At 39.0% G+C, this 13,785-nt stretch overlaps 1 protein-coding gene across 2 annotated transcripts in view; it reads right to left on the bottom strand.

Moving 5' to 3' along the window:
* Window positions 1-5,789: 5,789 nt before the first annotated feature.
* The window catches only part of LOC121513315 (exostosin-1-like), a 69,340-nt gene continuing 61,344 nt past the window's right edge, over window positions 5,790-13,785 (bottom strand). For both annotated transcript variants that reach the window (XM_041792977.1, XM_041792978.1), the window contains one exon: window positions 5,790-10,913. In XM_041792977.1, the coding sequence (XP_041648911.1) occupies window positions 10,728-10,913 (186 nt within the window). In that variant the 3' untranslated portion in view covers window positions 5,790-10,727. The remainder of the gene's footprint in view (window positions 10,914-13,785) is intronic.

Genomic DNA, 13,785 nt, shown 5'->3' with positions numbered 1-13,785 from the left:
CAGTGGTTCCCAACCTAAGGTCCAGGCATCCCTGGGGGTGGGCACCACCAAAGATCTGTATGTTGGGCACGGGGCCCTGTCTGCTCTTAAGCCGTCAAAATTAGATGTACAGATATTTATTTTTCAAATCATGATTAGAAACAACAGAAGATGGCTTAGTAGGGCCACCATAAGAGTTAAAAAAAATAAAGAGGATCTGCAAAACATCAACATTTTTGAGAGAAAAAACATGATTTTTTTGAGGTTATAGAGTTGTATATTAACAAGAACAAAAAAATCTAATTTCCAAGTTTAACGAGTTGAATTTTTACATTACAAACCCCCAAATTTCAATCTTTTTAAGTCATAAATTTAAGACATTATACAGTCAAAAATTCATGAGAAACCAAACTGAACACAGTGGTTGGATAACACCAATATACAGAAATGTCTGTTCTTAGTCCAGATGATCACAATAATGTGATTATTCTGGGCTAAAACCACAAGTACTCCCTTAGAGTTCAGTCCAAGAAAGAAGTATCACTTCATCAGGCTCTCTACTGCAGAAACACTCCTTTATATGGTCTGATTTTCTTCCATGCAATTTTTTAGGGAGGCCCTTATATGCCATCATAATACTTGATAATTTATACATACATCTTTTGGTGAGAAACTATTAAATAAGTAGGCTTATGGTGTTGGGATATTTCCTTACTTGTGACATCCACCCCCTGCTCTGCCCTAAAGGTGTGGACATTGTCATTCTTGCAACAGATTATTTTTCCACCGTCGGTAATATACAAGGACATCCAGAGCACAACTGGGTCTGTGTCAATCCTCCTTCCCGCCTGATGAAAAACATTTGGTAATATTCTCTGGGACATTTCCTGTAAATCCAAATAAATTTATTCCAAAAACGTGCCCAATCCTTGTCTACTGTATTGAATGATGTAACGGATTTGCCTCTGGCAACATGGCGGTGACAACTGCGTCAGGCCTGCCAGACAATCTACCGTCGCATATTGTGTCTGTGCTCAGTGATATGTGAATTTGGATCACAAATCGATTCATTAAATTAATGTTATGCAATCGCTGTACTTGTTGGTCTGAAAACTCCTGTATTTTTCGTCTACTTGTATTCCCTTATGTGGCGGACTTGCCTATATTAATATGGCGGTGACACACAGAGAAAACACGTTCAGTTCAAGTGACTTCCGGTATTAGAAGACGAGATATGGCAGCAATTTTCCATCTTCCGGTGTGAAGTGGAGGTCCTCGGCTGCATCCAGGTACTCTTGGAGAGGCCCGTACCGAGAGGCCCGTACTGAATAGATACGGTACGAATACACATACTTTTACACCCCTACATGGAACCAATAACTTTTTGAAACTTCAACAGAAAATGTTAGGACTTTTTTCGCAGATCCTTCAGTAGTCTTTTCCAGGAGATTTCCCAAGAATATTTCTGGAATTTTCAATGGTAACCTCCTGGAAACATTAGGGAATTTATTGGAACTATCAGGGAAACTTTTTGGAATTTTCTATGATACCTGCCTTGGAAACTTAGGGGTGCTTTTTTCAGTCTCTTTGAGTTTTCATGTTCTGTACTGTGTGAGGTCTAACAGCACGTTGTTTCATTAAGTAAATGTGACTGAAAAAATAAATGAGAAATTTGTGTTAGTTATATATTAAAGGAGTGGTAGTAGGTCCTGAGGGTAGAGCAGTTGAGAACCCCTGCGCCAGGACATCTTGTCAGCTGGTGGGTTGGGGTCCAAAAGTGGACGGCGAAGCAATTTTGAGTTGGTTGTGAATGTGTGCCAAGAAATAATCATAATGCCTTTATATTAAAGGACATGTCTCAGTCTCTTTGGCCTTTCACATTTTTTGTTCCAGCCATTCAGATCAAAAACATTTGGTTGTGATTAAAACCTCAGGAAACTTGGGTCATGATTTGTCATTTAGGAGGTGATGGTGGATCCTGAGGATAGACCAGCTGAGAACCACTGAGTTAGGGTGTCCTTCCAGTGGACAAATGAGAGTGTGTCCTTTCCTACCCTGCCTAAGTCCCTCTAAAATATTCAATAAATTACCCAACACTGGGGATTTCTGCTTCAGTAGAGTGGTCATTTTCCAAACTGAGGCCGAAGCTGACATGCTGTGTTTTCGTGAAATGAATGGCTAAGTAGTTCATAATTCCCCGTTTTATTACAGAGGTGTAATAGGTACATAATAAAAACAATACATCTTAACCAGGATTTCTTATTATTTTCCCATAAATGTATTATGATTTTTGACTCATTCTAATGCACACAGAGACCAAAACTCCAGTAAACAGGTTTGAATACTGACCTCATTTCGCACATACCAAGGCTGCTGGGCTAAAATCGATCAAAAATGGTAATCAAATCAATGGAAATATTTCTCTGTCATATCACAATGTCTAATTTTCATCAAGACCCAATATCTGGTTTAAATGATGGAGAAAGTGAAGGACATTTTGTCACAGATAGCTTCCAGACACTGTTTTTAATCAGACAGCGGATAAGATCTGACTCCATGCATGTTGAGATCTATCTCCACTGCAGATCCATATCTCATCTGTTAGATCAAGAGACCAAGAACTGATTAACAAACAGGCTTTTGGCATTTGATATTTGATACCCCCCCCCCAGGACAAAGAAGTTTGACTTTTTCTTCATAAATCCATGCAGCAAACATCCACACATCTGGGTCACATTGTTTCTTTCTTATTTGTGGATGTGGTCTTTGTGTAAATGTCCACATGGTTTTCCTCTAGATCCCACACTAGATCATTCATCTTGTTAAAGTTAAAGCATGAGCTCAGCTTTTACATACCACACATCTTTTTGCTGTCAGAGTTGAATTTTTGTGCGAGTGTGTTTTGGGGGGTATATAGCCATCTCTCCTGAAGCTGTTGCTCCAGCTGAGTTGGCAGCTCTCATGCACCATGGGATCATCCTGGATAGATGCTGTTATTTATGCAGCGTGTCTAAACCAATCATCCTGACACAGATTTATGTAAACACAGCACTTTCTTGGCATCCGATGAGGTTCACACACACGCACATGAGGAGGAAGCTAAAGGTATTATTTAGTTTGGCTCTCCCTCAGTGGGCTCAGTGCAAAAACCCAACACGCAAAATGTGTTTGGAAGGACAGGAAATGGGTTGCCAGTGGATCGGGGAGGAAGAGGGATGACGGGGTGAAATAAGGAGAGAGCTACTGTACATTTATCTTTGACAGTGTATGGTAGAATATCTCTGTGTCACGGTTATAACAATATTAAACACCATTTAATGTTTTTGTGAAGGAAAAAGGATTGTCACATTGCCAGAGTTTGAAACTTTAACTGGTAAAATTATATTTATATCTAGTTCAATAATATGACAAGAATGATAGTTCTCGGCAACCAAAACCAAGTAATTTCATGTTTCTTTTTAAAGGATGCACCTGTCTCATGTAACTGGTATACAGGGCCTTGAAAAATTATTCAACCCCTCTGGATGTTTTACCCTTTAATTGCTTTTATTAGTCAATCAATTACAAAGTAATGTCAATTTAATAAAAACATGAAATGATGAATAAGTGAATGCATAAATATTTACCCCCTTAAGCCAGTATTTAGTAGAGCTACCTTTGGCTGCAATCCCAGCACGGAGTCTGTGAGGATAGGTCTCAAAACTGTTCAAGCTCTGTCAGGATCCACAGAGATCTGGCATAACAAGCCCTTTTCAAGCCCAGCCACAAACTCTCTATTGGATTGAGGTCTGGGCTTTGACTCAGTCACTCTAGAACAGTTCTCTTGTTTTTATACCTTTTCTGTGTAGCTTTTGCTGTAAATCTTCTCTCAAGCCATAGTTCTCTTGCAAACTGCAAAAGATTGTCCTCCAGGATTTTCCTGTATTTTTCTGCATGCATTCTACCCTCTACCTTTACAAGCCTTCAAGGGATGGTTGGCAAGAAGCATCCCCACAGCATGATGCTGCCACCACCATGCCTCACAGTGTGGATGGTGTGTTTCTGGTGAAGTGCAGTGTTTGGTGTCCGACCAAAACGGGCCAAAATGCTAACGCTGTTTATGACTGGTTTTCCAGATGGATGTGTGAAACAAATCCGGTCACCAAAAAGCACCATTTTGGTCTCATCACACCAAGGAACTTTGTTCCAGTCTCCAGCATTACCATTGGCGAACTCTAGTTGAGATTTAATGAGTTTTTTTCAACTGTTGCTTTCTCTTCGCCTCCCTCCCATAAAGCTTTGACTGTTTTCTGTTTTATGCAGAGTCTCTCCAATCTCATCTGTTGAAGCTTGTAACTCCCTCAGAGTAGTCATAGGTGTCTTGGTGGTCTCTCTTACTTGTCTCGCTCTTGTACCGTCACTCACTTTGTGGGGATGGTCTGATCTAGGCAGATTTAACTGAACTGGTTAATGGACCTTCCAAACACAGGTGACTTTTTATTCCAATTATGGAATTTTGGGAGAATTTATTTGTAAAGCGGAATTTGCTTCGAATTTTGGGGAAATTTGCTTAAAGTCTTTTAGAAATTTTTATATGCACTCAGAAGTTGATCAGAGCAATTCCAACTTGAAACTGTAAATATTAAACATGCTCAATATCTACAGTGAGAAATTCTGCTGTGTAGGGGGAATACTAAGGACAGATGATGGATGTCACAAGGAACCAAACAGCCAATCAGGAAGCAAGCTTGTTGAAGGCGGAAGCACAACAAACACAGACACGGTGAGGATGGTAAACACAAAGTATAAAATTAGATGGACATGAGAAACGGAGGATCAAGAACTTGTGGATCTGTGGCAACGACACGTGTTTATACAACATGTTCTGTAAAACATACCGCAATCAAACTGACAGAAAAGGAAGTGGATTAAAATGGCATCACAATAGATGAAGCAGGTAACAAACAGCTAGCTTTAGCTTGTGGCTATTCTACTCTGAAGTCTTGTTTGACTGCACAAGATTTTGAGTTATGCGAGTGGAGACTGGTTGATGGTGAACAGAGTCTGATGCGTGGTGTGCTGTGTCGGTCATCTCATTGCACACAACTCACTTTAAGAACTGAACAGCTGAATCTGTCATTATTTGTTCTTATGTAAAGGGTCTCTAACAATTTTCAAGAGTGGTTGAGATTTGAAAAATCTTAAAAGGCAGGTCTAGAAAAAAGTACATTTTACATAAAAAGAACACGATCACTCAAACAACAGAGGAATTATATCAAATGATTTATTTATCAATTTTTTGTCTGTTTTTATAAAATTCTTTTACAAAAATGGTGATATTTCCTCTATCTTTCCATTTTAAATCTCTATAAAATTAGGTCTGCAGTTACAGAAGAGAGTGAAGGAAGCAGGCATAGATTTAACTGAGACACAATCCTGTCTGATAAATACTTGGATGGGAGAATTAAGTGAGTGTTTCACATGTATTCCTATAATTGACACGACCGCTAAGAGGAACCTTGCAAGTATAGCAACACAAGGCAGTGCGTGTTTCAGAACAACAAATAGTTCCTACAACAGAAAAGGCAGGAATGTCAGTATGAGACGTGTGGAGATCAGAGTATCACTTCAGAGTTAAACACAATCATGTAGGGAGTTATCATACTTTACTCAATATAGATACAGAAAAAAAAATCCACATTGAAATAAAAACGGGGACCTTTCTCTTGCAAAAGGCAGATGGAAAAAAACAAGTGTATTTCTTCTGAAGGCACATCAATATATAACCCCCTGCCCTCTGAAACAGCAACAACAAGAGGAAGGGAAAAAGAAACAGAAAATGTCGTCTTTAATATTGCACTGAGGTCATTTCTGTAATGAGTTTCTGTTAACAATCATATTCAGTTGTCTTGAAATCTTTGTGTTTAGTAATAAGAGGATTGTTTATATGCTGTTGAGCTGATAGCACATTTTCAGAAGTGAAAAACAGCACACCGCTCTGCTGTAACTCTCTCCTTCCCTACTGCTTCTTTATCTCACACATTTCACACTCTTAGAGCTGCGTTTCCACCAGGCGGTCTGATTCAGTTTGGTTCAGTATGGTGTGCAATTATTTGCAATTTTGCTGTTAAGAAGTGGCAAAAGGGACCAAACCAACTAATCTGTACCATCCTACTTTTTTGTCAGCATTCTGTTGAGTACCAGGCATACCTAAAAAAAAACCCTAAAGATTGGAGCTTCACTCACTGCAATCAGTTGATTGGTTGAAAGAGTCTTCACTTTCTTGTGTCTGAAGCAATATGAACAATCACAAACACACAAACAGATCCGTCTGTCCATCTTCTTCCTTTTATCCAGGGTTATGTTACGTTGGTAGCCGATGTCCCTCTCCCCAACATCATTTTCCAGTTCCTCCTGAGGGATTCAGAGGCACTCCCAGGCGAGATGGGATAGATAATCCCTCCAGTGAGTTCTGGGTCTGCCCTGGGGTTTCCTCTGAGTTCGACGTGCCTGGAAGACCTCCACAAGGAGGCAACATGGAGGCATCTGATCAGAAGCCTGAACCACCTTAACTGGCTCCTTTCGATGTGAAGGAGCAGCGGGTCTACTTTGAGATCCCTCTGGATGTCTGAGCTCCTCACCCTTTCTCTAAGGCTGACACGCAATCTCATTCTTTCGGTCATTACCCAGAATTCATGACCATAGGTGAGGGTCAGAACATAGATCGACATGTAAATTGAAAGCTGTGCCTTCTTGTAAGACTGTGAGATAGATAGCAATCCACCATTTTCAAATAAAGAGTGATGGAATATTTAGCAAAAAACCTTTGGTTAGCTCAAGTTAAGAGCCGTAGTTATGTTAACGGATTTTTAATGCAAACGCCCCTCATGTGAGAGAGCTTTTTGTCTTTTTTATCGATGTTTAGTACACATTAAAAATCCAAAACCATATCACATGAAGAGCTGTTTGAGCTGAAAGACTGACTTTATTACTGAGCAAAGCCAAACGATCCTGATCTTTAAAAAGAGCCAGGACTCTCATCTTCAGGAGCGAAGCTGGACGGCCGAAAAAATGTAAGCAAGATCAGGGTTTACTGTACCGACACGTGAACCTGTACTGAACCAGACTGGACCACTGGTGGAAACACACCTCTAATAACAAAAGACACTTAAACCAACCATGTAAATATTGGAATACGTGGCATTCCATATATCTGATGAAAAAAGGTAGAAAAAAGATAAATCAAATAATTTCTGTTGGCACAGGTTGAGCCGATGGGTACAGAGCAGTGACACAAAAGTGATTTAAGTTTCATTAAAATGAACATGAACTGAACAGAGGAAGTTTGATGGCGAGTGATTGGATCTCTAGAGTTGTTGCTGGTTTCACAGGAATTCATCATGCATCTAAACCTTAAACTGATAATGCCATGTGATTCTAAAAACACAGGTGTACACTGCAAATTTATCAACTGATGTCTCAGATAACCTGATATGACACATCAAGTGGCAATAAAGTGAAGGATGAATGTTTACAGAACCAAATATGGATTGATCGCTCTGCAAATAACCCGGTCTCATCTTCCTCTGACACTTGGCATCAATGCTCAGATAGGGAATAAATCAGACCATTTAAATTTGTGTGACAACTTGAGCTGTGAAAGATATTTTAACATCCTGGTATTACATCATTTCTCATTTCAATGTGGCTTGAGCGCAAACTGCCAATCTAAAGCTCTCAGGGATGAATGGCTGACATAAATCTGTGATTATTAGAGGCACAAATTAGCATTTTGCGAATATACTCACATTTGAAAAGCTTCTAATTTCACACATTTATACTGAAGAATTAACACCAATGAGAATAATTACTTATTACAGCATGCCTCTCATTTGGAAGCATATCTAATCCCTTTGCTTTATAGCAGTACAAATGCTTGAAATCTTGTCCTGCTCATATTTGTTCATAACAAGTGAATGAAACATGCCAGTTGTTTCAATATGATGGCAGCTCTGACGCCATTGAGCACTGTTTGATGAAAACAAGTTTGAGCTTGTGTTGAGTACTTGTCAAGCTGGGCTGATGCCAAAGATGTCACTGAACAGATGTAAACTGGGTCTAAGACAGAGAGACAATAAGTTTATAAATATCTCTCGCAAGCAAAGCCCAAAAAGATGCACTTTCTAGTTTTCACAGTGGTTTGTGTTTCAAACAGAGCGTTGGTTGGCGCGATTGGCAGCCTCTCTTAACTGAGGCATTTCTTATGATTTAATGTTCTTCAGGCCAGCACATATTCAAGTACCAATTTCAGCTCATCATATGAGCCTTTAAGAGAAAAATGAGTCTGAAGATTTATTACTAAAATAAGAGATCAATTCTGTCTATATTGACAGTTATTAGGTTCACACAGATTAGCCAGATCATTAAGACCCCCCATATGATCCACAGCAGTGAAATCAGAAGTTTTACTGTTTTTAGCTTCTTCAATTTCAATTTTTTTGACATGGTCAAAATATTGTAATCCTGCTTTATATCTGTAATTGAAGTCATAACGGGTGACAGTGTTGTACTGGAATGTATTATGCACTTGCATAGTCACTTTTTAGGTACACCTGTTCAACCTGTCAATGCAGATCTCCCTCAGTCAACCAAACAGCAGCAACCAATGAATTATGGCATGTTGACACGGTCGAGACAATCTACTGAAGTTCAAACTGAGCATCAGAGTAGAGGGGGAAAGTGATTTCTGAATGTTGCATGGCTGTTAGTGGCAGACGGGGTCGTCTGAGAATTTCAGGCTCATCTATTGGGATTATTCAAGCACAGCCAACTCTAAGGTTTCAGAGAAGGGTCTGAAAAGAGAGCGTATCCAATGAGCAGCAGTTCTTAGTGCCAAAATACCTCACTAATGGCAGAAGTGACTGACCAGATGGGTTTGAGCTGACAAAAAGGCAACAGTAAGTCAAACAAACACTTGTTGCAACCGAGGTGTGCAGAGTAGCATCTATGAACTCCAGTGTTTGGTGTAATATGGTACAAACGTGTTACTTCTGCTAGCTCAGTAATCACATTACACTTACTGTAAAATAATAATCTTGTTACTTGCATTACTGTAAACTACAACTACATGTGAAGTGGGAGCACGGAGAAAACAAATCAGGCGCCCCTTCAGCGCTCACATATCACTCACTGATCCAGTTGATAGACACATTAGCGCAAATCCTTGGAGGAGGGAGAGGGGAAAGGCAGAGCAGTTCAAATAAGTGCATTGTTAGATCTAAAGAGATGTGAACACTTCTTTGGCTTTGTCGAACAAAAGGACAAGAATGTGGCGGTGAAGTGTAAACTGTGTCCGGGCCAGAAACAATTCATCAAATCTGTGTCATCTGCAAAGGCAGTAACACAAAGCTAAATCCCCTTTCTTCCCCATACTGGGTTTGAACTTCAGTACATCATTTTGACCATACTATTACGCTTAAATACACTGGTTGCTGCCATATGATTGGCTGATTAAATATTTGCATTATTGTGCAGTTGAACATGTGCACCTCAGAAAGTGATCGCGAGGGCACATAAAAGGATTCTTAACATTGGCCTCCCCTTAGCAGAAAGGGGCAAAATATCAGAAACACAAACATAATTCACCCCAGCTCCTCAACAGCACTTACTTTGACTTCAATGACAAATTTAAAGTACAATGATCATAAATCTGACAATGGCAACAAAAACTGAAAATGTGTAAGATTCATTAAAGTCGAAATTATGACACAACTGTTGGTGGATAGTATTAGACTGCAAAGGTTGTCAAAATGTACAATTTCCTACGAGAAAAATCAAGCTAGTTTTGAAAGAGTGCTATGATTTTAACAGGAAAAAAGTGAAATGGCACAGAGACAATTTTCTTTGTTGAGTGAGTTGAAATGATTTTTTCATTACACATCAGCGAGGAATGCTGACCTGAAGAATTCACTATGAGATCCTTTGCTCCATCAATCATGAGAAAAATAACAAATTATATAAAAAAAACAAACAAACAAACAAACAAACAAACAAAAAAAGCAGCAAGATCAAGGTGCTCATTCTGCACCAAGTCCCCGATCCCAATGCCGTTAGATAAACTTGAGGCACTGTGAATATCAGATCATAACAGCTCAGTTCTGTGGTCGAGGAATTCTTTCCTCACTCACCCTGCTCATTAAGACAATACAGAGAGAGTAGTGCTGGCCATTTGTCCAATGTATAAAAATAGCTAGACACAATCCAAAATAGTGTTATCCTCTTCATTGCCATAATTATCAATAATATCCTGCCAGCAAAACTTTCTTAAACCTGTGCAGAGTGTACAGAGAGGAAAAGAGCGTCTTTTTAGCTGATAGCCACTGAAGCAGTAAGCTGGGATTTCAAACTCCATGACTTTGAGAAATTTAGTTCAAAGTGAAGCACATTTTAAGTCATCAGGTGTCCTTCAGTCGGTGGTGGACTTAGTGTATAGAGAGGGACCTGTGCGCTCAGCTTTTCCTCCAATACACAAAAGAGAAAGTTTAAAGGAGAAATAAAGGACGACACAACAGAGGAGAGCAGTGAATGTGGCGTCCTCCACATCTGTTTAGTGTTTTTTCCTCTCCTCTCTCCCTGCATGAAATCCCATTTGCTTCTCCATTGATCCGTCCTATGCAATCATGGAAAGTCTCCACATTTCTTTACACTTCCTGCCCCTCCCTCACTCCACCTTTGTTGTGTCCAGTGAGTGCGGGAGGGGCTCTGGAGGGTTATAGCCTCTCGATGTCCCTGTATTTCTTTCGCAGTATGGACACCTGGTCTTTGAACAGCACCGGATCCAATCTCATCTGAGAGTGGACCAGGGGCATGGTGCCAAACCAGCTGGCAAACTTGTTCATGCAGGTCTGACGCTGGGCGAAATGGTCTGGGTCGGCCCAGCGAGACGCCCGGGAGCTCTGAAGGAAGAGAGAGAGGGAGAGACAGACTAAATGAATAATGCATCTCAAGTGACTCTGACCTTTCAGAGCCTGTAGCAATTATTCATGAGATTTTTATTGAAGGCCGCATTGCAAGAAAACAAATTTCTGCTCAAATTTACAAATGGCGCATGATTTAAAAGCTGACACTATTAGGGCTTAAATAGTATAATGTGTCTAAAGTTCTTCAGCTTCTATTAAAATCAGGGAAAAAAAACCCATTTCAGTTGATTCACACGGAGTGTCCTTGTGGAAACCAGTGTTTATTTTGGCAGCTATTTTTAATTTTAGTCTTAGTTTCAGTCTTTAAATGAAATGCATTTTAGTTTTAGTCACATTTTAGTCATTTATATCCTTTTTACTTTTAGTCAAGTTTTAGTCAACAAAAATGAAAAACATTTTAGTCTAGTTTTAGTCCATCAAAAGTCCTCACATCTTAGTCTTCACTTTTAGTCCAAGCATTTATTTTCTTGCCTAAAACTGGCACCAAATCATGGTAATGTGTTCTATGCACTCTGCCAAACCTGGGGTCCCTGCTTTCTACAGCTGAGAGACAGCAGAGCTACGGCTGCATTGTTTTTTGACAGATTTACCCATGGTGGAGAAATATCACGGGTTTTGAATGTCAAACGAAAACTACATTTACATTTTGATCTAGTTTTAGTCATCTTGATAAAAATTAAACTTAGTTTTTGTCAGTTTAAGTCATCACAGATCTATTTTTGTTAGTCTTAGTCTAGTTGATGAAAAAAAGGCTGTCAATGAACATTTTTAGTCATAGTTTTAGTCGATGAAATTAACACTGGTGGAAACATAAACAGTGATCCTGGCTGTAGCAGTTTAAAGGGTGATATTGGCATGTTTGAAAGAAATGATAGTAGAATGCGTAAAAACACCTCATAATTGCATTAAATCATGTTATGGTGCCAGAGAGAAGATGGAAGGATAATTTACAATAGTAAAATTTCAAAAGAAAAAACATAATCAAGCTTATCTTACAGGGATTCCAAATATTCCAAAAGGCAACAAACTTACACTTGCCTCTCATATAAACTGTAAATGGCAGTGGGCTGACTTCTTTTCTTATATAACTTTTCAAAATAACACATCTAGTTATAAGAAAAATACTAAACCTTTCTCTCACAAATATACAGTGCTTAACAAATTTATTAGACCACTTGTCATATTTGTCTCAGAGACCATCCAGCATCATGAAGTGCTTTAATGTGGACTCTTTCATTTTCAGTGAGCTCTCCACGTTTTACCATTTTGAACAGGAATGAGGAATTTCAAACCTAAATAACCTTTTATACCCAAATTTGAGCCGGCTCACTGGGCTTCTCTGAGAAGTCAGAAATTAATCAAGCATAACATTCAACCACTAAAACTCATTTTTCTGTTCAGGAATGAAAGTAAATAACTATAATTTGACATATTAATCAAGAAATAATGTGATTTACTATTTTTTCAGTTTTTTGTAAATCAGTAAATTTGAAAATTTCTGGATAAAAATGATATTTTAGCATTAAAAATATCATTTGGGTTAAAGAGCTTCTACACATTGGTGTACTAACCATTACAGAAACATGAAAAATGATTTTGGTAATTACCAATGCTGTTAATTTAGGGCAGCTGTGGCATAAACCTTACTTCGGGTGGTGGTGTAATAAATTTGTTAAGCACTGTATGTCTATATTTGTTTAAAAAATAACTGCTTTATGTTGTATACAGTTATGTGCATAAGTTTTAGGCATGAAGGGCGCTAAGAATTTATGACAGACCCAATGTGCCACAACCTGGAGCTGGAGGAGGGTGGGCATGGCCAGAGTCAAGCTTGACACATGTTAACACACCTGTGTCACTTCAAGGTTGAGCTTGACAACATTTCTTTTGTCCGGGACTGCTGGCAGTTTTTGGGGCCTCTGGTCATCTGCAGAATGACCAGGGGCTTGTGGCAACCCTATTACCCGCCTGGACGGTAGCTAAGGCCATGTTAACTCGCCACATCTACCCCTTACTTCACACTAAAAGTGTACGCTTTTTGTCCCAACAAATTATTTTCCAATGCTCCTGGTACTAAGCAAGGACATCCAGAGCACGACCTGGGTTTTCAATCCTCTTTCCTGTGGGATGGTACCCTCAGGCAGTTGACTCTCCACATTTATGCCTTACTAGACCCTCAATTTTTGGCCCAAACATGCATAAAACTTTTACACAGTACTGTAAATGTATTTTGTAGTAGAGTACCTAAATCACCTTGAATATTTTAAACAGTTTTTGAAGCCGTATAAATTCCTTATTTCTATAGTTTTAAAGGTAAGTGGCCTTCCTGGTTGTTGTGTGACAAATGACAAAATACTGACCTGGTTTGGCTCTCAATATCTGTTCAATGTAAATCTAAGATTGGCAAAATGTTTAAATGTGCCATGAAAATGATTGGTGGGGAAAATTACCTGTCCTCTCAAACTATCTTCAAAAAAAATTGTTGTCAATCAGGCACAAAAAATTTTGAAGGACTCTTCTCATGTTCTTTATTCAGAATATGAATTACTGCCCTCTGGAAGACGGTTCAGAGCTAGCAGATATAAAAGTAATCGATACAAGCTCTCCTTCCTCCCTACTTCCATCTCTCTACTCAACAAACCTGCACTTACATAATGCTCTAGTATGAGTGTTGTCATACTCTTGCATTAATTAATTTTATTGTGACATTGCTTTTTACTCACATTGGTATTTCATTGTATTATTGGTGTTTTGTTGTGTCATTGGTATGTCACAGTCATATTGTGTTTTATTGTTGACTGTGTGTACTTTATTGTAATAGTGGTATTTTGATATGTCATTGGTATTT

This window comes from Cheilinus undulatus, linkage group 8 (assembly GCF_018320785.1).
Source record: "Cheilinus undulatus linkage group 8, ASM1832078v1, whole genome shotgun sequence".
In the NCBI taxonomy this organism is placed as follows: Eukaryota; Metazoa; Chordata; class Actinopteri; order Labriformes; family Labridae; genus Cheilinus; species Cheilinus undulatus.
Note: the sequence above shows the minus strand (reverse complement) of the source record. Positions and strands in the feature narration are given on the sequence as shown.